The sequence below is a fragment of the Panthera pardus genome, unplaced genomic scaffold, assembly GCF_024362965.1.
Source record: "Panthera pardus isolate Hobbes unplaced genomic scaffold, ASM2436296v1 HiC_scaffold_229, whole genome shotgun sequence".
Classification (NCBI taxonomy): Eukaryota; Metazoa; Chordata; class Mammalia; order Carnivora; family Felidae; genus Panthera; species Panthera pardus.
In genome coordinates this window covers 1-18357 of record NW_026526798.1, presented here as the reverse complement: position 1 = coordinate 18357, position 18357 = coordinate 1, and the positions used below count along the sequence as shown (strand labels likewise).

At 46.8% G+C, this 18357-nt stretch overlaps 2 gene segments (V, D, J or C); both read right to left on the bottom strand.

The window, feature by feature from the left end:
- Window positions 1–1298: 1298 nt before the first annotated feature.
- On the bottom strand, window positions 1299–18322 carry LOC128772660 (immunoglobulin lambda variable 5-39-like). The segment is given in 2 exon segments: window positions 1299–1651; window positions 18220–18322. Coding segments are annotated over 2 exon segments (399 nt in total).
- LOC128772663 (immunoglobulin lambda variable 5-37-like) lies at window positions 10191–10718 on the bottom strand. The segment is given in 2 exon segments: window positions 10191–10533; window positions 10655–10718. Coding segments are annotated over 2 exon segments (384 nt in total).
- Window positions 18323–18357: the final 35 nt, after the last annotated feature.

The window sequence follows — 18357 nt, the reverse complement described above, 5'->3', positions numbered from 1 at the left end:
AGCATCAGCCTCATCCTAGGAGAGCAGGTGTTCAAAGCAAGTCCTGCCCTGCTGATGGGACTCCAGTGACACTCGCTGTTACTGGGTTTCCTGCTCATGGGGATTCTGTTTCCTCGATTGTGACGCTGATGGATGCTGGGTGAGCACAGGTTGACAATGACTCCTGGGGAGACAGAGGAACCTGGAAAGTGTCAAGTCCAGGACACTATACACTAGCTCATGCTGGACAAAGCAGGAAAGAACATCCAATGGGAAGAAGACAGTGTCTTCAACAAATGGTGTGGAGTAAATTGGACAGCAACGTGCAGAAGAACGACTGCACCACTTTCTTACACCATAATCAAAAATGAACTCAACATGGAAGAAAGACCCACGGGTGAGACAGGGAACCGTCAAAATCCAAGAGAAGCGCGCAGACAGCAAACTTTGACCTCGGCCATAGCAAATTCTTACTGGAACTGCAGGACACAAGGGTGGGCCTCCCCTCAATGAGCCACTGGGCATGAAGTTTTTTTATTTATTATTTTTTAAAAATGTTCGTGTGTTTATTTACTTTTGAGACAGAGAGCAACAGAGCATGAGTGGGGGAGGGGCAGAGAGAGAGGGAAACACAGAATCTGAAGCAGCTTCCAGCCTCTGAGCTGTCAGCACAAAGCCCCATGCAGGGCTCGATCCCACGAACAGGGAGACCATGACCCGAACAGATAGACAATGACTGAGCCACCCAGGCTCCCTGGGATGAAGATTATTTTGAGTTAAAAAGCAGTCAAGGTCCACACACACAGGAAAAGCTCTTCATGTCTCTTCAACTGACTAAAAAATTCAGTGCGAGCACCTGCTCTGGGAAGCCAGCTGGCACCACAGACAACTGCACGAGATATGGACATGGTGGGGGAGACCCTGGGGGGGGAGGGGCAGCCAGCAAGGCCTGTTTGGTCACAGTCCTCTGTGTCCCATCATTTCCCAGGGGCCCTGCACACATTGTTTTCCCAACATCTACTCTATTCTTCTTCAGTCTGTGATGTGCATTTCTTTGCATTGAATACTAGACCCCTACCTCCTTCCATGTAATTCAGAAAAACATAGATCTCATTTTGTCTGCATGTCTTTTGACTTTCTAGGTCTCTGTTGATTCCCATATGTTCTCTATTAAATTTCTTGTGTGTCACTTCAAACTCCTCAAGGACAGGTCTCACCATAGAGGACTCTCCCCTACAGGAGCCTCCACAGAAGCTTCTCAATAAAAGAGGCTCGGAGGCAAGGTCTGTGGACCCAGGGGTTTTGGTCTCACTTCCTTGTTATCTGAGACACTGTGAGTAACCAGAGCTGCTCCCACTGCCATGATATATAGCACAGTAATAGTCAGCTTCGTCCTCAGGCTGCGGCCCAGAGATGAGCAGAAGCCCTGCATTGGCCGAGGCATCTTTGGACCCAGAGAAGCGGCTGGGGACCCCAGGGCCCTGGTGCTTATTTGAGTCTGAGTAGAACCTCAGTAGATACTGGGGAGAGGTCCCTTGTTTCTGCTGGTACCAGTATATGTGGTAGCCGCCAACGTTGTAGCCACTGCTCAGGGTGCAGGTGAGTCTGGCTGTTGTTCCCGGAGATGCAGACAGGGAGGACGGCTGGGTCAGCACAGGCTGGGACAGGGAACCTGCAAACACAGACACTCGTCAGTGATAGAACCTGAAATGCAGGCAAAATGTCCCAGGATGCTGAACATGGCAAGCATCCTTTGAGATCCCCCTGTGTCCCTGAAGCCAGCCCCTACCTGTCCATTGAGACAGAAGCATGAGGAGTAGAAGAGTCCAAGCCATGGTGACATAGACCCTAGTACCCACACTGGGCTGGGCTGCCCCGGGCCTCCTTTTCTCCTCCACCCTCTGCCACAGGAGGAGCTGTCCATGCAAATGAAGTCCATCTAGTGACTGCCCAGCCCCTCCCTGAGCCCTGGTGCTTCAGCCCAGATGAAGGACACACCCTGGGGACGATGGAGGTTGGTTTCACCACTGGGGAGAACCCTGGGAAGAAGCACCTGCATGCACAACGCACAGGTCCCTGCTCGGGGGACCTTGCCACATCAGAAGGGACACACGTGCCGACTTCCCATGAGGGAGCCCCGAGCCCAGTCCCCAGGCCCAGGTTCTGAGCAGTTGTGAAGACACCACAGGGTACTCCCAAAGCGCCCCCTCTTGACTGACAGGCACATACTCACTGTGTCCAACAGCCCTGAGAGCCCAGCTGGCTTCCTCAGCTCCTTTTGTTCACACATCCTTGAGCTGAATCATGGCCAACGTGATCCCATAATACTGCCCTTGATGACTGCAGTGTTTTTCATGCTCAGAAGGAGTCCTGGTCTCTGTGAGTTGCAAACATTACCTCCCGTTAGTGGTAAGTTGTTGACATCTGGCAGAAGATACTGCAGACATCATTTCCCTGCACTGGTGTGCGAGGTAGCATCTGTAAACCTTGGGAATGTTTTTCGGCTCCTATGCATTGTAGCGATGGATGCCAACGAGTGTCCAATAAATTGGGTTTTGTTTTAATCTGCGATTTTTTAGCTCATTTATTGGCTAAGTGATTTATCAAGGAAAGGGAAAACAATGAATTTATCTTTGATGAAGTCCAATGTATCAGTTTTTTTATGGCTTGTGCTAATGGGGTCTTATCTAAACATGTTTATACAAACCCTAGAGCCTGATGACTTTTTCCATTTTTATGTTTACAACTGTATACTTTACAGTATGTCAATAAGCCTTTTAGTGAATTTTTTTATGAGGTCAGAGTTTTCGGTGAGATTCATTTCTCTCGATGGATATCCAGTGGTTCTGTGGACATTTGTTCAAAGGCCATCCTTCCTCCTCTGAAAGCCTTCTGCAACCTTGTCAATAAGGTTTTCTTATCCATAAGTATCCATAAGTATTTCTTATCCATGCTTTTGTGAGTTTGGTTCTGAGTTTTCTGTTCTGTTACATTGGCCACTGTGTCTACCTTCCATCCACACCACTCTGTCTTGTGATAGGAATTGAATTACACTTCTCTACAAGTTGGAAAGAATTGTCATCTCTACTATATTGACTCTTCTAATCCTTTTTTTTTAATTTTTTTTAAACGTTTATTTATTTTTGAGACAGAGAGAGACAGAGCATGAACGGAGAGAGGGAGACACAGCATCTGAAACAGGCTCCAGGCTCTGAGCTGTCAGCACAGAGCCCGACGCGGGGCTTGAACTCACGGACCGAGAGATCATGACCTGAGCCGAAGTCGGCCGCTTTACCGACTGAGCCACCCAGGCACCCCGACTCTTCTAATCCTTAAACACCACATATCCCTCCACGGTTTTGGATCCCCTTTGATCACATTTCCCAGCATTGTCGAGATTTCAGCATCCATGTCCTGTACATGTTTTGTTAAATATTCACCCAAATACTTCATCATGGAGTGGTTTGAAGTGTTATTCTTACATTGTTTTTCACAAGTTTATTGCTCATACAGACGCAACTAAATGATCTTTCTACATTGATCTTGTGCTCTGCTACCTTCCCGAAATTGCTTATTACCCTTTGAATTCATATATTTGCATACATATTCATAGGTCCCTTTGTATTTTTCCCATATATCATCCTCTGGCCTGAGAATAGGGACAATTGGCTCTTGTTCTCCTTAGTCTGTATGCCTCTCATTGTTTGACTTGCCTTATGGTTTGGTCAGGCACATCCAGCCCTATGGCTAACAGCAGTGTTGAGACTGGACATGATGACCTTGGTTGCCACCCTGGGGGAAAAGCTTTCAGAGCTTTACTTCAGTGTGTGTTAGCTGTGGTGTTTCATCATTTTCTTTATCAAGCTGAGGATGTGCTCTTCTATTTTCATTCTCTGAGAAATGTTGTCTTTTTCATTCATTCATTCATTCATTCAATCATTCTCATTCTTTGTCATGAATAGGTTTTGCATTGTGTGAAATGCTCTTTCTGTATTGATTGATAAGACCAGGTTTTTTTAAAATAATTTTTAAAATTCAGTGTATTCATTTATTTATTTAGAGAGAGAATGATAGCTTGAGCTGGGGAGGGGGAGAGAGAAGAGGAGAGAAAGGATCTCAAGCAGGTTCCATGTTGTCAGCGTGGAGCCCCATGGAGCATTGACCTCAGGAACCCTGAGATCATGACCTGAGCTGAAATCAAGAGTCCTATGCTTAACTGAGCCAAATTGGTGCCCCAGGGTTTTTTCTTATTTAGCCTGTTAATATTGGAGATTACATTGACTGATTTTTTAATATAAAACTGGCCTTGCATCCCCACAATACACCCCATTTCATCATTGTGTGTATTTCTTGTGATACATGTATATAACTGAATACTGTTTTTTTAATATTTTCTTTGAAATAGTTTTCTTGTTATTTGCGTGACATATTCCATTTTTTGTCTGTTTTGTACTAGGGTGCTATTGACACCAGCTACTGAATGACAATTTTAGAAAGAATGATTTCTGGGGCACCAGGGTGGCACAGCGTACTATTCATGATTTCTGCACACGTTATGGTCTCACGGTTCATGGCATCGAGCCCATCAGAGGGTTCTGTGCTGACAGTGCAGAGTCTGCTTGGGTTTCTCTCTCTCTTTCCCTCTTTCTTTCTTTCTCTCTCTCTCTCTCTGAAAAACAAACAAACTTAAAAGAAAAGAAAGAATTCTTACCTTAACCCAATTCAGCATATTGATCCACAAGCAAGGAATATCTATTCATTCATCCCAGTTTTCTCTAATTTCTCTTACGATGCTTTGTAGTTTTCCATATACAAGGCTTTCAATTTTTCCAAAATACTTCCTTAAGAATTGCATAATCATATCACTATAAATGGAACTGCTTTTATTTTTATATATTGATGGTTTATTGCCTCTATGTAGACTGCCATTTATCTCCTCATTCTGTTTTTGCAACCTGAAGCCCAGAATTGAAGCAATCAGACCCAAACCATCTGCGACTGAGCCCTAGAGCTGATTGGGAATCAACACCTTTTGTTCTTGGACATCTCCACTGAATATTTTTTTTACCTCTGAACAACAAAGTTTGCCTTTGAAAACATGAACACGGTGAGAATGGGTTGTCAGTGTAAAAATATAACTGAAGGAAAGGATATGACAGTGTCACATCATCTGTCTCTGAGACAACGGAGGGTCTGTTGAAGATCTGAGCACAGAAGTTACCCCCTGAGCCACCTGAAAGGTAACGTCACCAGACCCAGAGAGTGAAGGGAGATTTTGTCTCACTTCCCAATGGGACTGATGCACTACATAAGCATTAGCACTATCCTGGCATATGAGACAGTAATAGTCAGCTTCTCCTCATGCTGGAGTCCAGAGATATCAGAAAACCTGAACTGGTCAAAGCATCTTCAGATCTGGAAAATGATAGGAGGCCCAAGATCCCTGGAGTGCATCTGACTCTGATTTGAATCTCAGCAGAAACCAGGAATGGCTCTTTGCCTTCTGCCAGTGCCTATATATGGTGTCACTTCTCAGGGTGCAGATGTGGGTCAGCACAGGCTGGGAGAGGTTTGCTTCTTCCAAACACAGACACTCCTGTGTAATGGGGCAGGGATGGAGGTGAAGCTGCTTGGGGGTCTGATCCAAAGGGGTTGACAGAGGGGAAGGGGACTCCCCAGTTGTCCGAGAACCAGAAGGGAATGTGAGGGGACTACATGCAGCTGTATGTTCTGTCCATTTTCCTCCCGAGGGATGGACCCTGGAGATAGGAAACTACAGCAAGATCACTTCTAGTTTCCTCTGAAATCCTAACGTGGAGATGGAGGTCAGACCTGAAGAGCCAGAGGTAGAGACTGAGCGTCTGAGGGACACGGGAACAGATGGGAAAAGAGGAAGGAGGGTTTGGGGGGTGTTGGCAGGGAGAGTCTGCAGGATCTGGTCCAGATTCACAATAGCTGGTTCAGACAGAGGGCACTTTGACTAAGACTAGGGTTATTGTCCATATATCACCTGTGGGTACATCAGTAGTGACACAAAGCCCTTTAAGGACCACATGGTGACACTGATGTGTAGATGAATGTTTGCTGGGCAGCACGTTCAGGTGCAGACACAGTATTTATTCCTGCGCATCTTCTCCAGACTCCGTGGGGACGTGCGGTTGGCCTCTGTTATGTCAACTGACAGTGTCTTCCCGGGATGCCCAATTTTTTCTCACATTACATTCAAACATGAGCATTTCTATTTTCCCTGTTCAAGGAAAGATCTTTCTGCAGAAGAATCCCATCTGCATGTGTCTCCAGGTAAGTTTCATACTGAAAAGATGCTGGGAATCATGATCTTTGTGCGCAGGTATTTTCTCTCGCTTGCTCACTATCTGAGACGCTGTGAGCAATGAAAGCCGCTCCCACTGCCATGAGCTGTAGCACAGTAATAGTCAGCCTCATCCCCAGGCTGCGACCCAGAGAGGAGCAGAAGCCCTGCTTTGGCCAAGGCATCTTTGGATCCAGTGAAGAGGCTGGGAACCCTGGAGTCTTCTCCTTCAGAGTCTCCCCCTTAAAATTTCTTGCAGGATTTGTTTAGTGGTCACAAATTCCTTTAGTTTCTGTTTCCCTGTTAACTCTTTATCTCTCCTTACATTCTGAATGACAGCCTTCCTGGAGGAAAGATTCTTGGCTACATATTTTTCCCATTCAGCCCATTGAGTATATCCTGACACTCCTTTCTGGCCTTCCAAATTTCTGTGGACAGATCTGCTGCGACCTTGATCTGTCTTCCCTTAGAGGTTAAGGACCTTTTCCCCCATGCTTCTTTCACGACTCTTAGTTTTTCTGTGTATTTTGTGAATTTAGCTATGATATGCCTTGGTAATGGTCATTATTTGTTGAATCTAATTTGTGCTCTCTGTCCTTTTGGATTTTGATGTCTGTACCTTCCCTAGATTAAGGAACTTTTCAGCCATAATTTGCTCACATATATGTTCTCCCCCTTTTTCTCTCTCTTCATCTTCTGGGATACCCATGATATGAACGTATTCCTCTTAGTAAGTCCCTGAGTTCTCTAAATCCTGTATTGTGATCTTTTGCCTTTGTTTTTCTCTTTTTTTCGGCATCATTATTTTCCATAATTTTATCTTCCGTAACACTGATTGTGCTCTGTTTCATTCATCCTCACTGTCATGGCATCCATTCAAGATTGCATCTCAGTTACAGCATTTACATCTTGGGCTTGACTAGATTTTAGTTCTTTTGTCTCTGCATAAAGGGATTCTCAGGGGTCTACTTTTTTTTTCAATCTCAGCTAGAATTCTTATAATCATGGTTTTAAATTCTAATTTAGATATCTTACTTATATCTGTGTTGATTATATCCCTGCACATCATTTCTCCTTTTACATTCTTTTGGGGTGAATTTCTCCATCTTGTCACTTTGGGGAAAAAATAATAATAAATTAAAATTAAAAATTAAAATTAAACAAATGTTTAAAAATAAGCAAAGAAAGGAAGCTGGATGCTAGATGTGTCTTGGTCTGCTTGAGGAGAGATCTTTGATGGAAAAGAGAAAAAAGAGAAAAGAAAAACAGTTTACAAATTTACAATATTTTTTAAAAAATAAAATTATACAAAATGAAGAAAATAAAACAGAGTAAAAAGTTTTGCTCTTTTTTTATCCAAGAAAGAAAAGAAATAAAAACAACAACAAAAACTGGAGCAAACAAAAGAACAAACGAACAAGCAAACAAAATGAAATTGAAAGAAGCTAGATCCAGTTTCTCCTAGAGCTGAAACTTTGTAGCACAATATGGTCCCCAGATTCAGCGCGTGGAAGGGGTTTGCCTTGTTCTGGGGGATGTGCCCAGAGGTTGCAGATGGATAGGGCTCTGTGTAATGGCTCCATTCTCCATTTGGTGGTGCTACTTCGCTCACTGGGGTGGGTAAGTGTGGGTCTGCTACAGGCTAAAATGGCTGCATCCTGCTCTCTAGTCTCCTGAGCAGAAAAATGTCACACCCTCTTGGATGCGCACCCTGTCACCTCTCCTTTGTCTCAGGCTTCTGTGCATTCCCCACCTTTACACTGTCTGTGTTTATTTATTTATTTTGAGAGAGAGAGACAGAGTGTGAGCGGGGGAAGGGCAGAGAGAGAGATGGAGACACAGAATTGGAAGCAGGTACCAGGCTCTCAGCTGTCAGTACAGAGCCCGATATGGGATCGAACCCATGAACCATGAGATCATCACCTGAGCCAACGTGGGAATGCTTAACCAACTGAGCCATCTAGTTCCCCAGAGCTTAGGTCTTCAAAGCATTTAGAGCACTCAGCACTTCAAGAACACACATGTGTTAGTATAAATTGGTCGCGGAATAAATTAGATTGATACTAGGTAATCTGTCAATCTCAGGAAAACTTCCATGAAACAAGGTATACTGTAAAGCACCCCTCAGTTCCCAACCCCGTGCCACATCCCTCCTAGGGATTAGTGTGGCTGCAAGAAACCAAGGCCTAGCCAGAATAAACGAATAATAATTATTATTATTATTATTATTATAAACAGATGTGGATTTCTCTTTCATCTTGTATGACCTTAATATCTTGGCTTTATGACTAGTGAGCATATTCTGCCTGGTGTTCACAATCTGGAAAATGTACCTGTTTGGGTGCAACTCTTTGGCCAACCAAACAGACTGGAGAACATTCTCCCTCTGTCTGTCTATGCCTCTGTCTCTCTCTTGGTCCAGATGGGCCTGCTGTTGGGGGAGTTAGTCATGAGAGTTTCCAGACCCTAGGAAACATTTGTCACCTCAACCTTCAAGTTTGTTTGTGCTGGAAAGTCTATTCCAGGAGCACCAGCCCAGTGTCCCAGTTTAGTGGGCCTGTGGCACCGTTGTGTCATAACTACCCGTGAGACTGGGGATGCCATTTTCACTACAGCCTCCTTACCACCTGTGCAACAAAGGTTTTTGCTTTCTTAGACTAATTTAGGAGTAAACTTTGGATTGTTGGGCAACCCAATCAGGTGTAGGCCAGCAGCATGGTAGGTGAAAGAATTCACCCAAGCAGAGCAAAGGAGATAGAAGTTTAGGGAATACACTGTAAGGGAGCAGCAGGCAGGACAGCAAAGCAGAGATGGTCTCCCAGGAGGCAGTGGTGGGGGCTGTGGTCAAGAGTGGAAGGTAAGGAGGTGTGAAATATTTGGCTTTTTTTTTTTTCCTTTTTTGGTACCTGTGTCTGGGTAGGAGTCAGCTAGGGCTTATAGATATTTTGAGGTGACTTGTCTAACGGGCCTGTTTGCATCCAGCCCACTTGTAACTGTGGGACCTTCTACCATACTCAGGTGACCATTGCTCAAGCCTGTCGCCTAAAACTGGCGTCTATGTTCCCGCTTGCTAGATCAACAATGACAAATCATTGCCATTTGGGCAGAGGTCTCATCTTCAGTAGCGGCTCATGTTGAACAGTGGGGGTGTGCTGTCCATACATAAACTTGTCTGTCCGTCTGGGGTTCTGTACAGTTATAGACCAGAGCATGGTATTATACTAACATGCTGACAGGTGATTTGAGTGAAATTCCTTGGTGGCCTGGTCCATGGGATTTAGGAGGAGCGGATCCTCTGGTGCTCCGGGCTAGAATCCTTGTTGAACCATCATTCGTATATGGAATTGTTGCATTCTGGAGGACACAAAGTTCAAAAGTGGATTAAATTGGCGGGGGGAGGGGGCAACAATTAGGCATATGAGTATTGAAGCCAGAGGTCCTAAGAGAGAATGAAGGCAGAGTAGCCATGACCAGGTTTCTTTCCAGGAAAACCATCCTTATGTTGCCCAGTGTCAGGGGGAGGAAGGTCGTTCAATCAAACCGTAGACTTTTTTTTATGTTCCCTGATTGACCCTTTAGCAAGACACAGATACCCTTTGGGCTTCAGCTAGGAGATCTAAACTCAGTCATTTCTGCAAACCGAATGTGACTAAAACCTCCAACTGGGTTTGTATAATCATAAAGGGTCTACCTATTGTAGACCCTGGGGCATGTGTACTGGGCTCTATTCCCTCACCAGTGTGCACTCCTAGGATGCCTGTGCTGTCTCAGGCAATAGCACTGTGTCACTCCTTCCTCCTCAAAGACAGGTGTTCCCACAGTGGAGTGTCCCATACACAAGCCTCCACTGAAGCTTCTCAATAAAAGAGATGCAGGGGTTTTTGTCTCACTTCCTGCTTATCTGATTCACTGTGAGTAACGATAGCTGCTCCCACTGCCATGATATATACCACAGTAATAGTCAGCCTCGTCCTCAGGTTGCAGCCCAGAGATGAGCAGAAACCCTGCATTGGCCGAGGCATCTTTGGACCCAGAGAAGCGGCTGGGGACCCCAGGTCCCAACTGTGTACTGGAGTAGTGGTACAGGAGATACCGGGGAGGGCTCCCTGGATTCTGTTGGTACCAGTATATGTTATAGCTTCCAATATTGATGTCCCTGCTCAGGGTGCAGGTGAGTCTGGCTGTGGCTCCCAGAGATGCAGAGAGGGAGGCTGGCTGAGTCACAACAGGCTGGGACAGGGAACCTGCAAACACAGACACAGCAGATGGAAGAGAAGGGACAGGGTACATGAGATTAGGGAGCTGAGCCACAGGGATTTGACTCTGGCTGTGGGCCCACCCTGGTGCCCTGCATTCTGTCCCTACCTGTGCAGTGATAGAGGAGCACGAGGAGGACGGGGATCCAGGTCATGGTGACACACCCCCTTCTTAGGCCCAGAGCTAGGGTTTGTCTGCCCCGGGCTTCTCTTATCCCCTGTGCACAGGCCTCAGAGAGGAGGAGCTGCTCGTGCAAATGGGACCCACCCCTGCCTCTTCTCCATGTGCACACACAGGGTCTGTGGCCCTTGGACACGGAGACTTCCTGATGCACTGCGTTCCCCCTGGGTGGGCCAGGAGGCAGCAGCTGCGGGGATCACACACAGGCCAAAGTCCAGGGGATTCCACCAGGCCCTGATGGGACACACCTGCCCTGTCCCCACAGGAAACACGGGGGCCCAGACCTGGGGCCTCCTGTCAGTGCAGGACTGCCAGCTGGATCCTCCGTCCTGCAGAAACCCTTAGACATGATCTCACAGCAACCCCTGCTGCTCTCCGGGCAAACGTCTCATTCTTTCCACTTTCTCATTCTTTCCCACTGCTCCCAATGCTCTCCTTTACCTGCGTCCCTGATGTTTGTGCTTCCGCCACATGAGACAGACCCTTCAGAGAAGGATGGAGGTGCAGTCCTGGTGTTCTCTCCCTGAACCGGGTTTTTCCTTGGGCAGGGCTATTGTGGGAAGAACAGGAGCAATCTTGACCCAGGACAGTCTAGGAATCCCGGTGGAGCTGATGACAAGATGCAGGGAACAGAGAGCAGGGGATCTGCCCCCACAGGGGGCTCCTAGGGGGCAGGCTGACTCTGGGTGATGAGTGAACAGGAACTTGGTGAGCGGTCACAAACCTTCACAGAGAAGAACACAGATTATGGAAATTTGTGCCTTTCTTGAGCATGGCAGAAAGGACTCCACAAACTCTGATGAGGCTGCTGAGGGTATGGGGACTGAGCAGGGCCCGGGAGTCCAGTAGGACCACTGTGGGGCCATCCTGCAACCTCCCATCTCTGTGCTGGGAGTCTTTTCATTCCAGCTGGGCTTCTCCTGGTCAGTGCTGCTCATTAGAGATTTAGTTCTGCAGGAAGTTCTAAGACAGATTTTGGGGCAAGGAGAAGTAGAAGGCAACCCCGGGGGATGGTTGGAGGAAGATGACAGCAGAGAAAACAGGAAGGGTGAAATGGGTTGTGTCCCCAAGTGGGACAGAGGGAGGTAACTGAATGGACCGCAGGCTGTGGGAGAGGGAGTGATGGTCCAGAGAGTTAGGTGGCTAGAGAGTGATGCCCACAGAGACAGGAATGCCCTGACTGACACAGGGGAAGTCAGGTGGGAGAGCAGATGGAAGGCAGGTGATGGGTCTGTTGTCCCCGTGTCAAACTGAGACTACGGTGTGACATGTTGAGAGGCGTGGAAACATCACAGACAACCAGGGCTGCAGCGACGCCTTCTGTCCCCCATAGGAAGGATGTGGGTGTTACAGTATTTGCCTGACTGACGGCTTGGCCTGCATAACTTATTCAGTTGGTCCCCATCAGGAGATTATTGAATGACAACATGGCTCTTAATGTCATTTGAATAAGCATCTCACAGGGAGCAGGTTGCTGAGGTTGCTGACTCTGACCATTTGTTGATATATTTAGGTGCTGAACCCCCTCCCCTTCATTATATGTGCAGATATAGAAAGGAAGCCCAGTCTTGGGGTCACACTGGTGAGATGGACACACACTGGGAGAGATGGGATGGGCACATCGGGATGAACCACTGCACAGCAGAATCAGGCTAGGGAGCCTCCCTTCCCATGGTGGTGTTGACCATCCTCCCCCTCGCTTGCTCCCCTGCTGCTCAGGGCTGAGACATTCTGAGCCCTGCTTGCACTTCTCCATAGATTGAGATCACTGTGGAATGCCACTACCCGGGGACAGCATACAGTGCTAATCTGCCTCATCCTCAAGCTGGCCCCTGTGATGGTGAGGACGGCTTTGTTCCTGGAGATGGACCTGGAGAAGTGATCAAGGACCTGAGACAGGTGATTGTTTATGGTAGATAAGGGGGTGGGCACCCCTGCCTGGAGTCTGTTGGTACCAGCCAGGGAAGTTACTGATAGATACTGACCCAGAGCTAAAGTCACAGGTGAGTGTCACCATGCCTCCTGCAGACACTGACTGTGATGGCTCTTGGATAACCACAGTATGAGAATTGGTTCCTAAAACCAAAAGCAGGCACATGTGTTATTATGAGAGGCAAGGGTCACCCTGAAACCTTGATTTTATGTGCCCTCCAAGAAAGCAGGGTCTCTTCCCCTGACCTGAGCCATAAGCAAGGAACCTGAGAAGAAGCACCATCCAGGCCATGGTGGGGATCCTCACAGGTCTTGCCTCCTCAGGTTCTTGGGTTGGGTTGGGGTCTCCTCTGGGCCTTTTCATGCCTGCAGACCTATGAGGAGGAGAGGTGCTTCATGCAAATTAACTTCCTCTCTTTTACTGCCCCTTGGTCACCCTGATGTCCCTTGGGGGAGACCTTGAAAGAGGCATATATTGGGACTACACAGAATCAATGACTGCAGGGAGCCTGGGACACTGAGTGACAGGGTGACATCTTGCCCCGAGTCATCTCCTCCACGTCCCTGGTGGCCTCAGTCCCAAGTTTCTTCCCTGGAAAGGCAGACTGAGGGCATGCATCTGCTTCTCACATCCTGGCCATGCTTCTAGTTCATTCCACATGTACCCCATCCCTGGGAATATTTTCTGCACTCCCCAGTGTAATGGCCTCTTGTCTCTTTGGAGAAACTTAGTGGTCAGTCCTCCAGGAGTGAGTCCACTGGAAATTTCAAAGCCCGCGCTGGGTATGAACAAACAGGGTCTCTTCTGACTCAGTCCTAGTCCCTGTCTCCTGATAGCCACGGGGCAGAAGACCAGAGGTGGGGGAGTCTACACCAGAGGCACCCCAGGCTGTGGAAGTCACCCTCATTTGCTCTTGGAAGCCATCTATTATCTGAAGTAGCAACAATGTAACTGCTGGTTTTGAGGGGAAGATAATCATATCACCATTAAATTATGAGATTTCTCCAAACATTAGGGAAAAAAAGAATCTGAACGAAAATGGCACTGTCTGAAAACATTGTGTAACCATCCCGAGGAATTATAAAATACCCTTGCCTTGTGTAGTCGCTCTGCAGCAGAAAGAACCAAAAGGGTGGCCGCGGAAATGGAAAAACATACAATTTCTGGAGAAAAGGTGGAAGAAAAGCCACAAAGTTGGACTTCATCCCACTGTGGAATAAGAATGTGATCCAATGCTCATTTCTGAATGCTTAGTAGATTGTTTCGTGATATGTATACGGCCATTGCTTTCTTTGTCATCAACTGTGTTCAGAGACTTAACTCACATCAGACGTAAAGATTTATAGTAAATTCGGGGCACCTGGGTGTCTCAGTCCATTAAGCATCTGACTTTCGATTTCAGCTCAGGTCGTGATCGCACAGTTTCTGAGTTCAAGCCCTGCATCGGACTTTCTGCTATCAATGCCAAGCCTGCTTCTGTTCCTCTGTTTCCCTATCCCTCTGCACCCCCTCAAAAATAAATAAATGTCAAAAAAGATTCATATTAAATCCAATTCTATTAGCCAAAATTATTCTTGAGACAGTGGTTAATGTGTAATTATATGCATCAGATTTCAAGATGAAGAAGAAGACCTAAAACTTAAGAGAAAAGTTATCAATTCACATCCGTCACTACAAAATGCTGAAGCACATGAGAAGTCACAGAATAATCTGAATCTTATCTGTGACTATTGCAGATAATGGAAGCTGTGTGTATTATGTATTTCATCCAGAATTCCGATATCCAGTGTTTTCCACAACAAAAGTGACCTTAAAATGTCCATACTACCCAAAACAATCTATAGATTGAAGGCTTCCTATGAAAATTCCTATGATATTTTTCACAGAAATAGAAAAAAAAGTCCTGACTTTTGTATAGAGGCAGAAAAAGACCTAAAATTGCCCAAGCTTTCTTGAGAAAGAAGAATAAATATCTGGAGGCACCATACTTCCTGCTTAAATTTATAACAAAGTTCTAGGAATACAAACAGTATGAAACTGGCCTAGAAAGCCACACATAGATAGATGCCACAGAATACAAAGACCAGAAGGTAATGCAAGTTCCCCTTGACCACCAGGGAGCAAGTACACTGAAAACAGGGCCTTTGCAAGGTTCCTAGAGGAGAAGTGACACGGAGTTTGGAGGGGATTCAGATAGGCATATGCATGAATCATACAGCAGGTGACCCAATCGAGATCCTAAGGTTCTCACTGGTGTTCCTGACACACTCTGGGAAAGTAAGCTGGTATTCTTGGACACCTTGCAATGGGACACGTTGGTACGCATGCCATGGTGGTCAGCATGCATCCACATGGTCAATCTGGGGTAAGAAGCCCAGCCTAAAGACTGTCTCAGCCGCATCAGGCCACATCTGCCAAGAGCCCCCATGGGAGCTGCCCTCTGCCCTCTGCTGCTTCCTGCATTGGCATGGGTTCCTGGGGCCTGGCTCCTCTGCCATTCCAGATTACCCATTCCCCTGTTGGGTGCTCGGGATGATGAAAAAGCTCTGGAAATGGATAGTTGTGGTGGTTACAAAACATTGTGAGTATACTCAGTATCTCTGAATTGCACAATACAGAGTGATTAAAATAATAAATCTTGTTGTGTTTATTCTCATCACTATAAATTATCAGTTCAAAATCAAATTATATGTAAGAAGCTGTACTTATACAAATATCTTTCTTGTCCTGGTATGTGTTACCCTATTCTAATTCATCGTCATCAGTAAAACTTGACAGTAATGTTTAAAATTATTTTTCTTGTAAATTCCACATATAAATGAGATCATATAGCATTTGTCTTTCTCTGTAGGGCTTATTCCTCCTAGGGTAATATCTGGCAGGTTCGTCCATGTTGTCACAGATGGAGGAACTTCCTTCGGGAAAGACACAGGGCTGGATTTCTTTGTGCACAGATAGGGGACATCCTGCCCTGTCGCCCCACAGCCTCCCTGCTGCTTGGATCACTGATGAGCCCTGATGTCACAGGAGAAGAGAGGAGGACAGAGTCAGGGCCTGGGAGTTCAGGAAACCAGCCACAGGGGTACCCAAAGTCCCTGATGGTGTCCGCTTTGGTAAATTCACATCTGTGGGATCTACTTCCCACCTTGCCAAGAGCAGAACCAGCATTTTGTAGCAATGAAGGAGCGCTGCATGTCACCTTCACAAGCACTACTGAGAGTTTTGTTGACACCTAAAGTTTCTCCCCTGGCTAATCACCCTCCCCTGACGTCACAATTTAAGGGGCAAGTAGCTGGCCTGGTTGCCCAGCCAGCTCTGTGCCTGCTATTTCTTCTGTCCTGAGACCTCCCTCGGCACCAATCTTATTTAGTACATCCTACCTGGAACACACAGCTGTTCAGCCAGCTCTGAGCACAGGAACCTGGAGGGAAGGGAGCCTCTGCCCCAACCCCTGGAGGAACAGAGTCTACATTCTGGAGGACTGTCCACCTGATGCGATGGTCAAGACTCTGATCAGAAAACTAAGACAGTGGATGTGCCTTTGTAAAGAGAAAAAGGGCCAGCTCAACATTCTCTGAGTTTTACACTTTAACCACCAGACAAAATGTCGGCATTGTCATGGGTTTCTTTGATGCCTGTTTGTTTCTTGGCTTGTTTGTTTTCCTGACAGTACAAAGAAGTTGAATAGGACACTGGGAGGAGGAAGTGTATTGTGACCTAGAAGCTACTTCCAAAGACAGTCAGTCAGGCATGGGTTCCTGGGGCCTGGCTCCTCTGCCATTCCAGATTACCCATTCCCCTGTTGGGTGCTCGGGATGATGAAAAAGCTCTGCAAATGGACATTTGTGGTGGTTACAAACATTGTGAGTATACTCAGTATCTCTGAATTGCACAATACAGAGTGATTAAAATAATAAATCTTGTGTTTATTCTCATCACTATAAATTATCAGTTCAAAATCAAATTATATGTAAGAAGCTGTACTAATACAAATATCCTTCTTGTCCTAGTATGTGGTACCCTATTCTAACTTATCATCATCAGTAAAACTTGACAGTAATGTTTAAAATTATTTTTCCTATAGAATCCACATATAAATGAGATCATATAGCATTTTTTCTTTCTCTGTAGGGCTTATTTCTCCTAGGGTAATATCTGGCAGGTTCGTCCATGTTGTCACAAATGGAAGAACTTCTTTCTGGAGAGACATAGGACTGGACTTCTTTGTGCACAGATAGGGGACATCCTGCCCTGTCGCCCCACAGCCTCCCTGCTGCTTGGATCACTGATGAGCCCTGATGTCACAGGAGAAGAGAGGAGGACAGAGTCAGGGCCGGGAATTCAGGAAACCAACCACAGGGGTACCCAAAGTGCCTGATGGTGTCCGCTTTGGTAAATTCACATCTGTGGGATCTACTTCCCACCTTCCCAAGAGCAGACTCAGCATTTTGTAGCAATGATGGAGCCCTGCATGTTGCCTTCACAAGCACCACTGAGAGGTTTGCTGACAACTAAAGTTTCTCCCCTGGCTAACCTCCCTCCCCCAACGTCACAATTTAAGGGGCAAGTAGCTGGCCTGGTTGCCCAGCCAGCTCTGTGCCTGCTATTTCTTCTGTTGTGAGTCTTCCCTGGGCACCAATCTTATTTACTACATCCTACCTGGAACACACAGCTATTCAGCCAGCTCTGAGCACAGGAGCTTGGAGGGAAGGGAGCCTCTGCCCCAATCCCTGGAGGAACAGAGTCCACATTCTGGAGGACTGTCCACCTGCTGCGATGGTCCAGACTCTGACTAGAAAACTAAGACAGTGGATGTGCCTTTGTAAAGAGAAAAAGGGCCAGCTCAACACTCTCTGAGCTTTACACTTTAACCACCAGACAAAATGTCTGCATTGTCGTGGGTTTCTTTATTGCCTGTTTGTTTGTTGGCTTGTTTGTTTTCCTGACAGTACAAAGAGGTTGAATAGGACACTGAGATGAGGAAGGGTATTGTGACCTAGAAGCTACTTCCAAAGACAGTGAGTGTGCATTCAAGTTATTTTCAACTGGAAGAGGTCAGAGTGCAGGGATGTGAGCAGGCTGAGATATTTGTCCCACTTCCCCATGAGTTCGTGTCACTGTGACCAGCACTACTGTGCCAGATTGCACAGTAATAGTCAGCCTCGTCCTCAGGCTGCAGCCCAGAGATGAGCAGAAGCCCTGCATTGGCCGAGGCATCTTTGGACCCAGAGAAGCGGCTGGGGACCCCAGGTCCCAACTGTGTACTGGAGTTGTAGTACAGGAGATACCGGGGAGGGCTCCCTGGATTCTGTTGGTAGCAATATATGTAGTAGCTTCCAACACTGATGTCCCCGCTCAGGGTGCAGGTGAGTCTGGCTGTGGCTCCCAGAGATGCAGAGAGGGAGGCTGGCTGAGTCACAACAGGCTGGGACAGGGAACCTGCAAACACAGACACAGCAGAAGGAAGACAAGGGACAGGGTACATGAGATTAGGGAGCTGAGCCACAGGGATTTGACTCTGGCTGCGGGCCCACCCTGGTGCCCTGGATCCTGTCCCTACCTGTGCAGTGACAGAGGAGCACGAGGAGGATGGGGATCCAGGCCATGGTGACACACAGAGACGCCCTTCTTAGGCCACAGAGCTGGGGCTGGATTGCCCCTGGCCTGTCTTATCCCCTGTCCACAGGGTCACAGAGGA